This window comes from Harpia harpyja, chromosome W (genome assembly GCF_026419915.1).
Source record: "Harpia harpyja isolate bHarHar1 chromosome W, bHarHar1 primary haplotype, whole genome shotgun sequence".
Lineage (NCBI taxonomy): Eukaryota > Metazoa > Chordata > Aves > Accipitriformes > Accipitridae > Harpia > Harpia harpyja.
The window spans coordinates 20,044,044-20,057,497 of record NC_068968.1 but is presented as its reverse complement, the minus strand read 5'-3'; the positions used below and the strand labels follow the sequence as shown (position 1 = coordinate 20,057,497).

General features: G+C 37.5%; 1 protein-coding gene across 5 annotated transcripts in view; it reads right to left on the bottom strand.

Annotated features, from left to right (window-relative positions):
• The window catches only part of LOC128136167 (kinesin-like protein KIF2A), an 89,872-nt gene that overhangs the window by 33,796 nt on the left and 42,622 nt on the right, over positions 1 to 13,454 (bottom strand). For all 5 annotated transcript variants that reach the window (XM_052775342.1, XM_052775344.1, XM_052775341.1 and 2 more), the window contains 7 exons: positions 11,498 to 11,593; positions 8,484 to 8,538; positions 4,454 to 4,616; positions 1,153 to 1,243; positions 940 to 1,003; positions 439 to 530; positions 61 to 203 (listed from right to left, as the gene is read on the bottom strand). In XM_052775342.1, the coding sequence (XP_052631302.1) occupies positions 61 to 203; positions 439 to 530; positions 940 to 1,003; positions 1,153 to 1,243; positions 4,454 to 4,616; positions 8,484 to 8,538; positions 11,498 to 11,593 (704 nt within the window). The remainder of the gene's footprint in view (positions 1 to 60; positions 204 to 438; positions 531 to 939; positions 1,004 to 1,152; positions 1,244 to 4,453; positions 4,617 to 8,483; positions 8,539 to 11,497; positions 11,594 to 13,454) is intronic.

Below are 13,454 nucleotides of genomic sequence, written 5' to 3'. Positions count from 1 at the left end.
AAAATCTTGTTCTGATTCTTTAATTTACAATGAAAAATTGGTGGAAGCTATGGGAGATACCTGCAGCTGTTGCCTATTTCAGTAAGCTTAAGAACATCTTCAACACATTTGACTTCCCGTTCCTGTAATCCCACCACCTGGACTTGCTGTTTACCATCTTCTAACACTCTTAATTTTGTCTTCCTGTTCAACAAGTCAAAAACCTTAGGCGGGGGGAAACAGAACAGTTGAAGAGGAGCTTTAAAAGACATTTTTGCTTCAAATCTCGTATCACAATATGCAAAGCATTCCATGCATAAACATGATTGGAAAGGAAGTGCAAAGAATTATTTGAAATAAAGCTTTCAGTACAAAAAGGAAAAAAATATTTTATGTGACAAGCTCACAATCTTGTTTGTGAAAGAGAAATTCTATCTTCCTCAGAAAAAGATCACTTACCTTACCACTGTAGATCTCAAAAAATGTTGCATATACTTGAAGTTCTAACTTATTATAATTTGGCTTCTTTAGCATTAAAAAGACATCTCGAGCTGTGAATACATTTCCAAAACAAAAAGAAATCTAGTTATGTATTTTCATTTAGTGAAGACTCATTAATGCATAACAGTCTATTTTACAGTATCTCTCATATTTTGCAAGTGTAACAGATGGAATCAGTCAATCAAGTAAAAAACACTGCAGTTTAAACTGCCACATTACATTGGAAGATGTGAAGACCCCAAAATTGTAAACCCAATTAATCATCAGTTATATTTCTTGTGTTTTTGAAGTTATCTATATATATATACACTTTACTGTGTAAAGACTACACACCTAGGAACTATTTTTTATGTTACCAAAGCTCCACTGTAATGCAAAATATGTAGACCCTTATGTTTGTACATAAATGTATTGATCTCAACTAATTTGCAAAAAGCCAACAGAACAATAAAGTCTCACCTGCAAGTGTATATATTCCTTTAGAACAATCTTGGTTCCTTCCTAAAAAGTCACCACCCATAGTCTAAATTAAAAAAACAAAACAAAAAAGACCAAAAATACACTATAAAGATCACAGAACTGTAACTTACATGTTTGTTACTTATTAGAATTTATTGAAGTGTATCATACATAAAAAGAAGTGTACTGCTGACACGTAGAAGAAATACTTACATGGGTTTTTCCACTACCTGTTTGTCCATATGCAAAACAAGTGGCCATTCCCCTTTCAAATATGGTCTCCACTAACGGTTGAGCCGTAAACCTTAAATGCAAAAAACCAAAAATACTTAAGAAACTTAATTACTTTAAGATGCCACACTACCACAAGGACACTATAAATTTTAAGGCCAGAAGTGACAAAACTGGTTCTGTACTTTGAGAAGCCAAAGGACATCTCCACATTAATTCCTGAACTAAAGAGGCTACCAGCTCTAAGGCATTAAAATATCCTAAACAATTAAACAAATGCTACAAGGTGTCTCCCATTAATTTTACAACAATATTATCCTCCTTTGAACCCTGAGAAAAAAAACCTCCTTGTTTAATGATGCAACATGGCACAGCTTACTACATGGAGTTTGGAGTTCCCTAAAGAAGACAGCATTAGAAGATACGGAAGTAGGACAGTGCAGCAGATAAATATTTAGATTTTGCCAATACAAAAAATTCCACTTTAGTTTTGTTTTGGGGTTTTTTTTCCCTAAATCAGCTTCCAAGATTAAGTTTAGAAGACAGGTGGCCAAAACAACATTGCACATCTTAATATTTTGAGAACATAGTTACGCTGAGAAAAGGATCAAGAAAACGTATACCCAAGCTCATCAGAATGGAAAAATCCAGTTATCCCTTAAGTATTATTTGATGTGTCAAAAATATTCTCCAAAGTATCATTTTTCTATTTTAGAGAATTAATTTTTACTTTAAAATATGTAGAGTTATTGCTCCTACTTCAGCTGCTTATCACCATTACTTCATTAAAAACTCAAAAAGCAAAGGGTAACCTTATGGAGGGTTACCTCCACTAGGTGATGGAGGTAAGAGTGTCTCAGCAACAGTCTCTCTTTCTAAACTTTTTCCAGGTGTTTACACATAAAGTATGTTTAGTGACAGAAACAAGAATGTTTGTTTACAGAAACACTGAGGTGTTACAACCTCCTTTCATTCCACTTTGGAACAAACACAAGATCACTTACAAAAATAATATGAGTAAGACCAAGCCATTCAGCAACCAAGGGTTATGCAAAAACCTAAGTTTAACTGAATCATCAATTTTCATCAAAAATGTACCAGATGATTCCTCATCAGCCTTAGTCTTTCTTTTTTGCTTCTTCCAAACATACACTTCTTTTGTCCTCAAGAGGATATTCCTATATTTCAGTGTTTGTTTTTTATATTTAAAATATAAATTTCAAGAAACCTATCCACCTAAGCAGCACATTCCATTATCTCTGTTTGATTGAGTTTGAAATTATTTATTTTGCTGATTTATAAAAAAGGGACTTAATTATACGTATTTTAAAATAAGGCAAAATACAAACATATCTAGAAAAGTTTTTGTAAAGCATTATACAATTCCAAACGGTACCACACCAAAACAGTCCAACTTTCCTTCTAGTAGAACCTTTATTTGCAATCTTGATCCTTCAGAAATATAAACTCTGATTCTCCTTTGAAATTCAAAAGGCATACCCATTCACACTAGTGCATTTTTTTTTAATACTAAAGAAAACTTGCAACTCAGTGTTGCAGCTTATGGATTCAAAAATACTTAAAATACAGCTTAAGAAAAATAATAATAAAAATAATAAGAATAGTACATTTCTCAAGAATGTTTTTCAGTACAGAAATAAAGTAATTTTAGCATACTGAAGAAAACTGGAGTAACTTGTCATACTTGGTTTTTTTCCCACTGTGACCCTGATAGTTCTGGTGAGAGAGCAGACGACGATACTTATCTTCCTCTTAAGTGTGTTATTACAGGAGGCCTTGAAGCAGATTATCCTTCACATAATAATCATTATTGTGCCATATGAGGGAGAAGGAAAAAGCCTGTACTGTTACACAGACTAGAGATTTACTGTTTCAGTATGAATACAAGCATCTTTCAATATTTTCCCATATTACTATTAATTTATTATGTAACTAATAAAAATTGTCCAGAAGAAACTCAGTACAAAAACATAACAACATTGTATGTCAAAACCAGCCCTCACATTTAAACACTATGCTCACAAAGACAAATAACAGGAAGGAGGGAGATTACAAGAACTGGTTGTTAAGCAGGAGGAAAACTATTGCAAGAGGCACATCTCACCAGCTAGATCACTCTCCCACAGCTCTTCAGTATCAAGAAAGAAAAGATGCTACCAGTAGACAATCATTAGAGACAGAAATTTCCAAGGGCACAGCTTTGCTGTTTAGAAGTCTTTCATTAGACTAAACTAACAGACTAAAAAGATTTTACTTTTGCTACCCTTCTCCTCTTACTTATATCAAGCATAAGACACAAGTTTTCATTTTCAAGGCCTTTTATTAATTCTTTTACTATGAATTTTCTCTTATCCACTGACAGGATGTTAGCGTCTAACATCAATCAGGACATGATGCCAACTTTCACTTCCTAGTTGTTGGATTAAAAACAAGAATTAAGATATTTCTCTGTCACTACTCTTTAAGGCTATGGGAAGCACTTTCTAAGCATAAGGAAAATTATCTTTATCAAATTCCTTTCTAATATCAATATTCCTCGCAAAAATCTTCACAATATTTAGACTGCGTACCAAGATTACGACCTGTCATGGTGTCTAACCTTGCCTGCTATTGTATCTAATCCATTTTGTGACTTGTACAAGGTAAACAGCTACTTCTAAACAAGTTTTTAAAAGTGCTGTGTGCATTATTCTGTTCCAACTGTGGAAGTGAAACAGAAGAATAAAGGAGAAAATGGAGATCCAAATAACTTGGGGCTGAGGGTGTGTGTGTGTCTTTGTTGCTGCTGTTTTTTAAATCAGAAAGATTCAGCATTTTGAGCAAGATAAATTAGCTCTATGTACCTCCATGTTACATCAGCTAGATTGCTTCCAACGGTCAAACTAGCTCAGGTATCTCAGCAATAGAGCAAATATACCCCCCGCCTCCCCCTCCCCCCCTCTCTCCTTTCCCCACCCTCTCCTGATTTTTTTGCCTCCTGAGGAGGCAATACACGCTACAGCCTGGAAAGGCTAGGGCTTGGAGGAGGACTGAGAGCAGGACTGAGGTCAACAGAAGTGGAGATGATATTGCAGATGAAAAATTCAGGATAAACAGAGCTAAAACAAAAGTAAACAGGCAAAAGAATGGAAGTAGCAATATACATATCTGATAACACAGAGAATAAAGGTAAAGTCCATGACCAAGGTAAGCCCACAGTTATTGACATGGGAGATGATACATGACAAAGAAGATTCACAAAAAAAAAAGCATATACACATACCTGTAAACCATTTCATTAGAAGCCGTGTCATCAAAGGCATAATCAAAACGAAAAGTTTGGTTTTCTAGGTACCTTGTTAAATCCACCTTTTGTTTTGGTTCATGTACCATCACAACATCTTTACTAGGAATTGTTATTACATCAAGGTCTTTCATTAAAGTTTCTATAAAATAAATTAAACATATAAAAAATAAATTAAATATATATATTTAAGTAGCAACACATGGCTATTTTTTACATTTTTTTCATTGTTTACACTCTTATAACATCTCAGATAACACAGCTCCTCCAAGTAACAACACTGCAATGGACTTGGGCTTCTGATGCCTAGACAGTAATCTGCTAAGTAAGAGATTTCATTTTGGAAGTCTAGTCATCCTATCCTACCAAGTGCTAGAAAGTAAAGAGAGGTTGTACGAAGTTGATTAGAAACACTAAGATCATTAATGATAGCACTACCATTACAGCTTCATTTTAAAATTTTGTCTTTTTATTTTCCCTAAATCCTTAAAGTTATAATCATATGTTCACAGCTTTCAATAATAAAAAAATTGTTTTCATTCTACACAGACATTTTCATTTGTGTATTCCTCCTGGAATCTAAAGTATACATCTTTAATATATGTCGTGGTTTAACCCCAGCCAGCAACTAAACACCACGCAGCCGCTCACTCACTCCCCCCCACCCAGTGGGATGGGGGAGAAAATCGGGAAAAGAAGCAAAACCCGTGGGTTGAGATAAGAACGGTTTAATAGAACAGAAAAAGAAGAAACTAATAATGATAATGATAACACTAATAAAATGACAACAGCAATAATGAAAGGATTGGAATGTACAAATGATGCGCAGTGCAATTGCTCACCACCCGCCGACCGACACCCCGCCAGTCCCCGAGCGGCGAATCCCTGCCCCCCACTTCCCCGTTCCTATACTGGATGGGACGTCACATGGTATGGAATACACCGTTGGCCAGTTTGGGTCAGGTGCCCTGGCTGTGTCCTGTGCCAACTTCTTGTGCCCCTCCAGCTTTCTCGCTGGCTGGGCATGAGAAGCTGAAAAATCCTTGACATTAGTCTAAACACTACTGAGCAACAACTGAAAACATCAGTGTTATCAACATTCTTCTCATACTGAACTCAAAACATAGCACTGTACCAGCTACTAGGAAGACAGTTAACTCTATCCCAGCTGAAACCAGGACAATATAGAATTTCTCTAAAGTAAAATCCTTTCTAAAAATTATCTTGTAAGCAGAAAAAGCTGAAAATGCTAATGATGCTTCCTATCACTGGGAATGAACAAAAGTCATCTAGATGCGATTTCAATAGTGAGTTCCCAGGTTATAATTACTATACAGCACTACAATTTATTGCTAATTGTTGTATGAGATATGACTCAGCAAAACAGAGAACCCAGCGATCCATGATATGCACAAAAATAAAGATCCTTTCCATGTACAGTCAGAATCACTAATATGTCTTACTTGCATTTCTATGTAAAATTTCTTAAGGCATGCAGTTCAAGAATTTGATGTGGCTTTATACAATCAGAAATCTTTTCATCAGTTAACATACTGATCAAACAGTACAATGGTTATCATTGCATAACATTACACACCAACAGAAATATGCATTCAAGTCACTATATGATCAATTTTTCAACTGCACTGCAATAAAATAAAATGCAATTATTCTGCAGTAATCACAGAGAAAAAATAAGGAATAGTGGTGAAAAGATATATATAAAGGTCAACTCTTTAAAGCAAAAGCTTTTTAGTTAAAGCAATCAAAAGCTGTTTTTTCTTAAACGATTGTTTGGAGTAAGACATTTACCTGCTCCCAGCTATGTTATGACAGTCTGTATTCCTTGCTGATGAAAATTTGAAATAGTGTCTCTGAAACCCACCACATAATTATATAATTTCTCAATTATAAATATATGTCACTGAAATAAAAGCTTAAAATGTCAATCTGAAGATCTACTTCCTGCAAAGTCAATCCACAGAACGATTGGTGCTGAGAACACCTAAAGACTTTGGTGATAATTCTGTGTTTGTGAGACTGACAGAAATTGATTTGTACACTTGATTTCTATAAAATTATTTGAACATCTTACAGAATTTCAAAATACAGAACATGAAAGGGGAAAGATAATATTTTTGACGTTGTAATTGCAATAATAAAGGAAAAACTATATTTTTTCTCTTCAGGGTATTACACACTAATATCTTTGATTCCTTTATACTTTATAGAATTTTATATAATTTTAAAACGTGGCATGAGAAATATTGTTTCTTATGAACTTTCAAAATTAAAGTGCATGTTCTCAGAAGACTGTATTATGTGGGTACTAGATTATCTCTATGGTTCCTCCCCAGCATAGATTATTTCATTAATACCTTTTTATTATAGCTTATTCTTAAAAACGCAAAATAACTTTAGTGCCAACCTCATTTTTACTTAGACACTCATCTGCCTACCAACACCTCAGAACTATTTTTTTAATAGCTCCAAACCACTAATACCCAAGAGATGCAACTTGCACAGAATCAAATCCCACTTCTGAATTCCAACTCATGCCTCATGACAACTTGCTGTCATTTACTGTAATTTCACTTTGTCTACCTTCAGTGCAGGTAGAAGGTAACTTTCCCTCCAAATGTATCACATTTCTAAGTCATATTTTATTAAAGATAACCTCCAATGCTAAAACAGAAATTGAACTGCTACCAGACTTGTATATTGAATGCCCTTATTACATAGGTTGTGCAAAATAGTTTCAATCAACCAATTTTTGAGATTATGCATTCCTTTCAGATCAATAAAAGAAAAAATAAAGGGAATAAGAAAACAGTAAAAGTAAAAATAAAGAAAAAAAATAGGTAGGGGAAGCAGCAACATGGAGGGAAAAAATAAGACAAAAGAAAAATAACTATATACTGACATCAGCATATGTTTTCCCTTTCCCATACAATTCTCCCATTTTCCTCTGGATATGCTCCAGATAATCCTCAATGCGTAGTTCTGACAGTACAAAAATAATAAATGTATCCCATGTTGTTTCAGAGTCAGTGATGTTCTTTGAGTCCTTTAGCTAAACAAAATATAACAAAAAGAGAAGGAAAGAAACATCTTTCAAAATGAAAGTCAGCTTACTTTACTGCTGGATTCAGACAGGCTGCAATCCAGAAGCATTTGCGGTTCTTAATTTTCCGCTGAAAGTAAAGAACTTCATAGAAAGATTGGGATTTAACTGGAGTTGAAAACCTAAACTTTTTTTTTTTTTTGGAATACGGACTCCAGTCTGATCAGCAGGCAGTAAGAAAAAAAGTTGTAATACTAATCATACATAAAAAGAAGTCACTAGGGAGTGATTCCAATACCTAAAAATAATTGTTAAGCGCCATTTCATATGCCCTAGGGTATCCTGCCTAGCCCTGAGCAGCAACTCCAGGAGATACAAGTCTCCAGTTTGTCTGTAACCCGCTAGCCCTGCAAGGATGTCTTAGACACCCTTGGGCACCTTACATGTTCAGAAGACACCAACATTCAGGCACCTGAATTATTCCCTTGATGTCTGATTCAAGACCACTTGAAAGTATAAATATATATGTATAAAAAAAAAAAAAAGTGTAGAAAAGTTTTCATTGGGTAGCTCACTGATCAGGAGATCCCTTAAAGGATAGTTTAAAAGAATGGTGATCCTAACACAATGTAAGAATACTGAAGAAATTACAGTAGAATTATTTCCCAGATCAACTAAAGACATCCTAGATGACCTTGGGAAAAAATTACAGTCTCTCTGTGCCTCAGCTCCCAATCCATAAAATGGTGACAGTTAAACTACTTTTCTCCCCATCTTTATCCAGGTTATGATAAGTATGAATTTTCTGTGTCCCTCACACATATTGTGTAGTATAACAGAGTTTCACCTTTGATCAGTATTTCTAGATCTCTTTAATACAAATACTATTACTATCAGAAGCAGCTTTTCAGAGAAAAAATTCTGCAAAATCTTAAATGGCCATACCTTTTTTATTGAGTGGTCGTTTTCGTACACAAACACATATCCTGTGCTCATCAATCTACAAAGGAAACAATCTTTCAGTGAACTATACCCTAATTCCACTTATACAATATTTTACTTGTATTCTTGAATTAATTAACCAATCATTTAAACAAAGAGAAATTTCCAAGACAGAGTCATCCAAACGTGTAAAAGCTCCTTGTGTCTGCACAATAACCAAGAATCCAAAAGGGAGAACCATACATTAATAAAACTCCCTGTAGACAGTGATCTGATCCTGCAGAGTACCAGGTACATTTTGCAAGCAAATCCAGCTGTAACAGGGTAGATATGCTATTGACAGAAATTGTCACAATCTCTTTGATCATGTCCTGGTAGAATTCTCAGTCTTGAGGGGTACAGGACAGGTAAAAAGTAGTCAGGACTCTAAACCTCAGAAAGGCAAACTTTTGGCTGTTTAGGGCACTAGTGCGTGGGATCCCTTGGGAAACTGCCCTCAGAAGTAAAGGAGCAAACGAGAGCTGGGAGATATTTAAGACATTTTTCTTAGGGTGCAAGAGCTCACAATCCCGACGTGCAAGAAGTCGTGCAGGAAAGGCAGGAGGCCAGCTTGGCTAAGTCAAGACCTCTTAACCAAACTAAAACACAAAAACAAAAGGCATAGGCAGTGGAGGCAGGGATACACATCCTGGGGAGATTATAGGTATATGGCCTGGGAGTGCAGGGAGGGGATCAGGAAAGCCAAGACACAGCTGGAGCTGAACTTGGCTAGGGACATGAAAAATAACAAGAAGGGTTTCTTCAGGCACATAGGACAACAAAGGAAGATGAAAGAAACTGTACTCCCCCAATGAGCAAAACAGGAGACCTGGCTACAACTGACATAGAGAAGGCTGAGATACTCAACAACTTTTTTTGCCTCGGTCTTCACCAGCAAGTAATCTAGCCACACTGCCCAACTCACAGAATCCAAAGGCAGGGACTGGGAGAATGAAGTACCACCCACTGTAGGAGAAGATAAGGTTTGAGACCATTTAAGGAACTTGAATGTGCACAAGTCCATGGGACCTGATGAGATGCATCTGAGGGTCCTGAGGGAACTGGCAGATGAAGTGGCTAAGCCACTATCCACCATATTTGAAAAATTGTGGCAGTCCGGGGAAGTTCCCACAGACTGGAAAAGGGGAAACATAACCCTCATTTTTAAAAAGGGAAAAAAGGAAAACCCGGGGAAATACAGGCCAGTCAGTCTCACCCCTGTGCCTGGCAAGATCATGGAGCGGATCCTCCTGGAAACTATGCTAGGGCACATGGGAAACAGAGCTGATTGGCGACAGCCAACATGGCTTCACTAAGGGCAAATCATGCCAGACAAATGTGGTGGCCTTCTACGATGAGGTTACAGCATTGGTAGATAAGGGAAGAGCAACGAATGTCATCTACCTGGACTTGTGCAAAGCGTTTGACGCTGTCCCGCACGACATCCTTGTCTCTAAAATGGAGACGCATGGATTTGATGGATGGACCACTCGGTGGATAAGGAATTGGCTGGATGGTCGCACTCAAAGAGTTGCAGTCAATGGCTCGATGTCCAAGTGGAGACCAGTGACGAGTGGTGTTCCTCAGGGGTCCGTATTGGGACCAGTATTATTTAACATCTTTGTTGGTGACATGGACAGTGGGATTGAGTGCACCCTCAGCAAGTTTGCAGATGACACCAAGCTGAGTGGTGTGGTTGATACTCTAGAGGGAAGGAATGCCATCCAGAGGGACCTTGACAGGCTAGAGAGGTGGGCCTGTGTGAACCTCCTGAAGTTCAACAAGGCCAAGTGCAAGGTCCTGCGCATGGGTCAGGGCAATCCCAAACATGGATACAGGCTGGGCAATGAGTGGATTGAGAGCAGCCCTGCGGAGAAGGACTTGAGGGTACTGGTGGATGAAAAACTGAATATGAGACAGCAATGTGTGCTCGCAGCCCAGAAAGCCAATTGCATCCTGGGCTGCATCAAAAGAAGTGTGGCTAGCAGGTCAAGGGAGGTGATTCTCCCCCTCTACTCTGCTCTCATGAGACCCCACCTGGAGTACTGCGTTCAGCTCTGGGGCCCCCAGCATAAGAAAGACATGGACCTGCTCGAGTGGGTCCAGAGGAGGGCCACGAAGATGATCAGGGGGCTGGAGCACCTCCCCTATGAGGACAGGCTGAGAGAGTTGGGGCTGTTCAGCCTGGAGAAGACAAGGCTCCAGGGAGACCTTATAGCAGCCTTCCAGTACTTAAAGGGGGCCTACAAGAAAGCTGGAGAGGGACTTTTTACAAGGGCATGGAGTGATAGGATGAGGGGTAACAATTTTAAACTGAAAGAGGGTAGATTTAGATTAGATGTAAGGAAGAAATTCTTTACTGTGAGGGTGGTGAAGCACTGGAACAGGTTGCCCAGAGAAGTTGTGGATGCCCCCCATCCCTGGAAGTGTTCAAGGCCAGGTTGGATGGGGCTTTGAGCAACCTGGTCTAGTGGAAGGTATCCCTGCCCATGGCAAGGGGGTTGGAACTAGACAGATCTTTAAGGTCCCTTCCAACCCAAACCATTCTATGATTCTATGATTTCCACAGAGATCTGATAATCTTCATCATTTAAGGATTCTGCTCCTCTGACTTCTCTGCAAATCAAAGGTCCTCATGACCTTCAAAGATCAAATATTAATCTTTATACTCAACAAGGTTTTTCAGAGAAGCTTAATGGTTTTGTGTGCACATCCCTTAGCATCCCAGGAAAATCTACATTATAGAGGCTGACTGACTACTTAATACATGTTTGTATTATTTTATAGTCAAAAGATATGTAAATGACATAAAAAATTACTGAAAAAAACAAACCCATTTTATAAAGAATACAAATATATATATGAAATTACTTATTTTTGATGTTTACAGACAGAAGTATATTCATACATTGAAAAAATTGGAAACACAGAGCAAAATTCAGAAGGATAAAAAATTTCCACATCAGTGGGGTACTTACAGGATCTGCAGCTGTCAGTGGTGTATAATCCAAACTTCCCCTGAAATCTCTTACCATACACATAATTTCATAATTTGGGTTTGTAGCATCAACATCCTAGGGAAGTAAGCAACAGAATTTCTAATATATTTTTTTCCTTGAAATGAACTAATTTCAGTATCTTCTAAATTTACTTGTAAAAAAAATACACATTAACTGAAATGTTAATTTTTCTCCAAAACACCATAAATGTCTCGACTACAAGTTAGCTGATGTAGCTAATTTACTGATCATAAAGCAAAACAATTATATGCCTTCTATTTCATATTTTTGGTTGGCATGTAATAGAAAATACTTTTTAATTGAAGACTCATTAAAAGTTTACTCAAGAAAGAAATGACTCCTGCCTTTTGCCAGAATCTTCACATTAAAGAAACACAGCTGAACAATTGCACAACAGATAGCATATACAGTCAACGCTTCTTAATCTGAGATAAGGCAGTCCAACAGACAAATGGATACACTATTATACAGGTACAAAACACACTGCAGAGGACAGTGCAGGTGCCCCAGCTGCTCTAAACACAACCCTGCTGGATCCGAGTTGGTTAAAGGACTTGCTGGTCCTGAGTTAACTCCTATAGTTACTTGGATGCATTGGAAACTCTTTAACACTCCTAGACCCCCCAAAAAGCAGAAGCAATCCCAATGATACACAATAGACTACATCCAGGCTCACAAGACCTCCTGTCCCTAAACCTGGAACCATCAGTATCAGAGTGAATGGACATGTAAGAGGCCATGCACAGAGCCCCTCTAAACCTCGCAAAGCCTGAGCTACTGAGCCTACTGTGAGCTGAGCTGGTTTTCTGCAGAAGCACTCAAATGTCTTTCCTGTCACTTCTCCCTGCAACTGTCAGTTTTTACCCCATTTCAGGACATGCTGCTGATGCCATGCATAGCCAGCTCTGGTGCTCAGACCTTATTAAGCTTTGCATGGCTTCCCACAAATGAGCTAAAACTCCTTCTGGATCACATCTGGCTGTGGAAATAGCATAGGCACTTTCAGAAAGCACTGCATTGGGGTTAATAAGCTGAAATGGAGCAAGCTCATGTCTCTATACCTGTGACACAGCTGATCCACACCTCAGACAAAACTGTGCCCTGGTAATCAGAAGTTGACTGTACCTTTAAGTTGTTCATCCTGACTACAGTGAACTAAAAACTACTTACAGTAAGTCCATACAAAATGTATTCCTGATGAAACATTTCCTTCTAACATTCAGAAAGGGGTATTGCTTATTATGGAAAAGGTATTTGCCTAATATTCTTCAAACCCTGTTTAAAGGTCTTGCCCACCAGAAGCCAGTGCTTGGCTAATTATTGCTGCATTTCACAACAACAGAATACACAAAGCAACATGAAGCATAGATACATACATGTCACCAAGAAAAACAGAACTTTCTCATACAGAAGTTTAAGACTCAGATGCAAAGGGAGTTGTCACAGAAGTGATAAAAAGAAAATTTTAGGTGTAGTATCACATCAGAGAATTTTAATATATAAATCAAAAATTATTTGCTCCTCACACATAAAGCCATAGTAATGTTTTGCATTTGTTTAAGTGGACAGAAATTAGAAAACATGAATTCAACATAAGTGATTTTAGGTCAACTTAGAAACATCATTAAACTGTGAAGTAAATTGCCTGAATTATTTACTCGGTGGTGGCACTTCTCATGTCAGTAGCAGATTGGTAGTATCTCTTTAGAGAGACTAACACATACACACAGGCCTGCCAACAAGATTACGCTACTAGTTTTGCTAAAGCTTTTACACTATTGTGACAGAAAGTCATTTAATATTAAGAGATTTTTCTCAAAGGATTAACAACTTCATTTCTTTCACACAAGTTTCTAACAACTTGCTGCCAAGCTGTTTACATGATGCAAAGCTAAATTATAAATGCATAGACAGG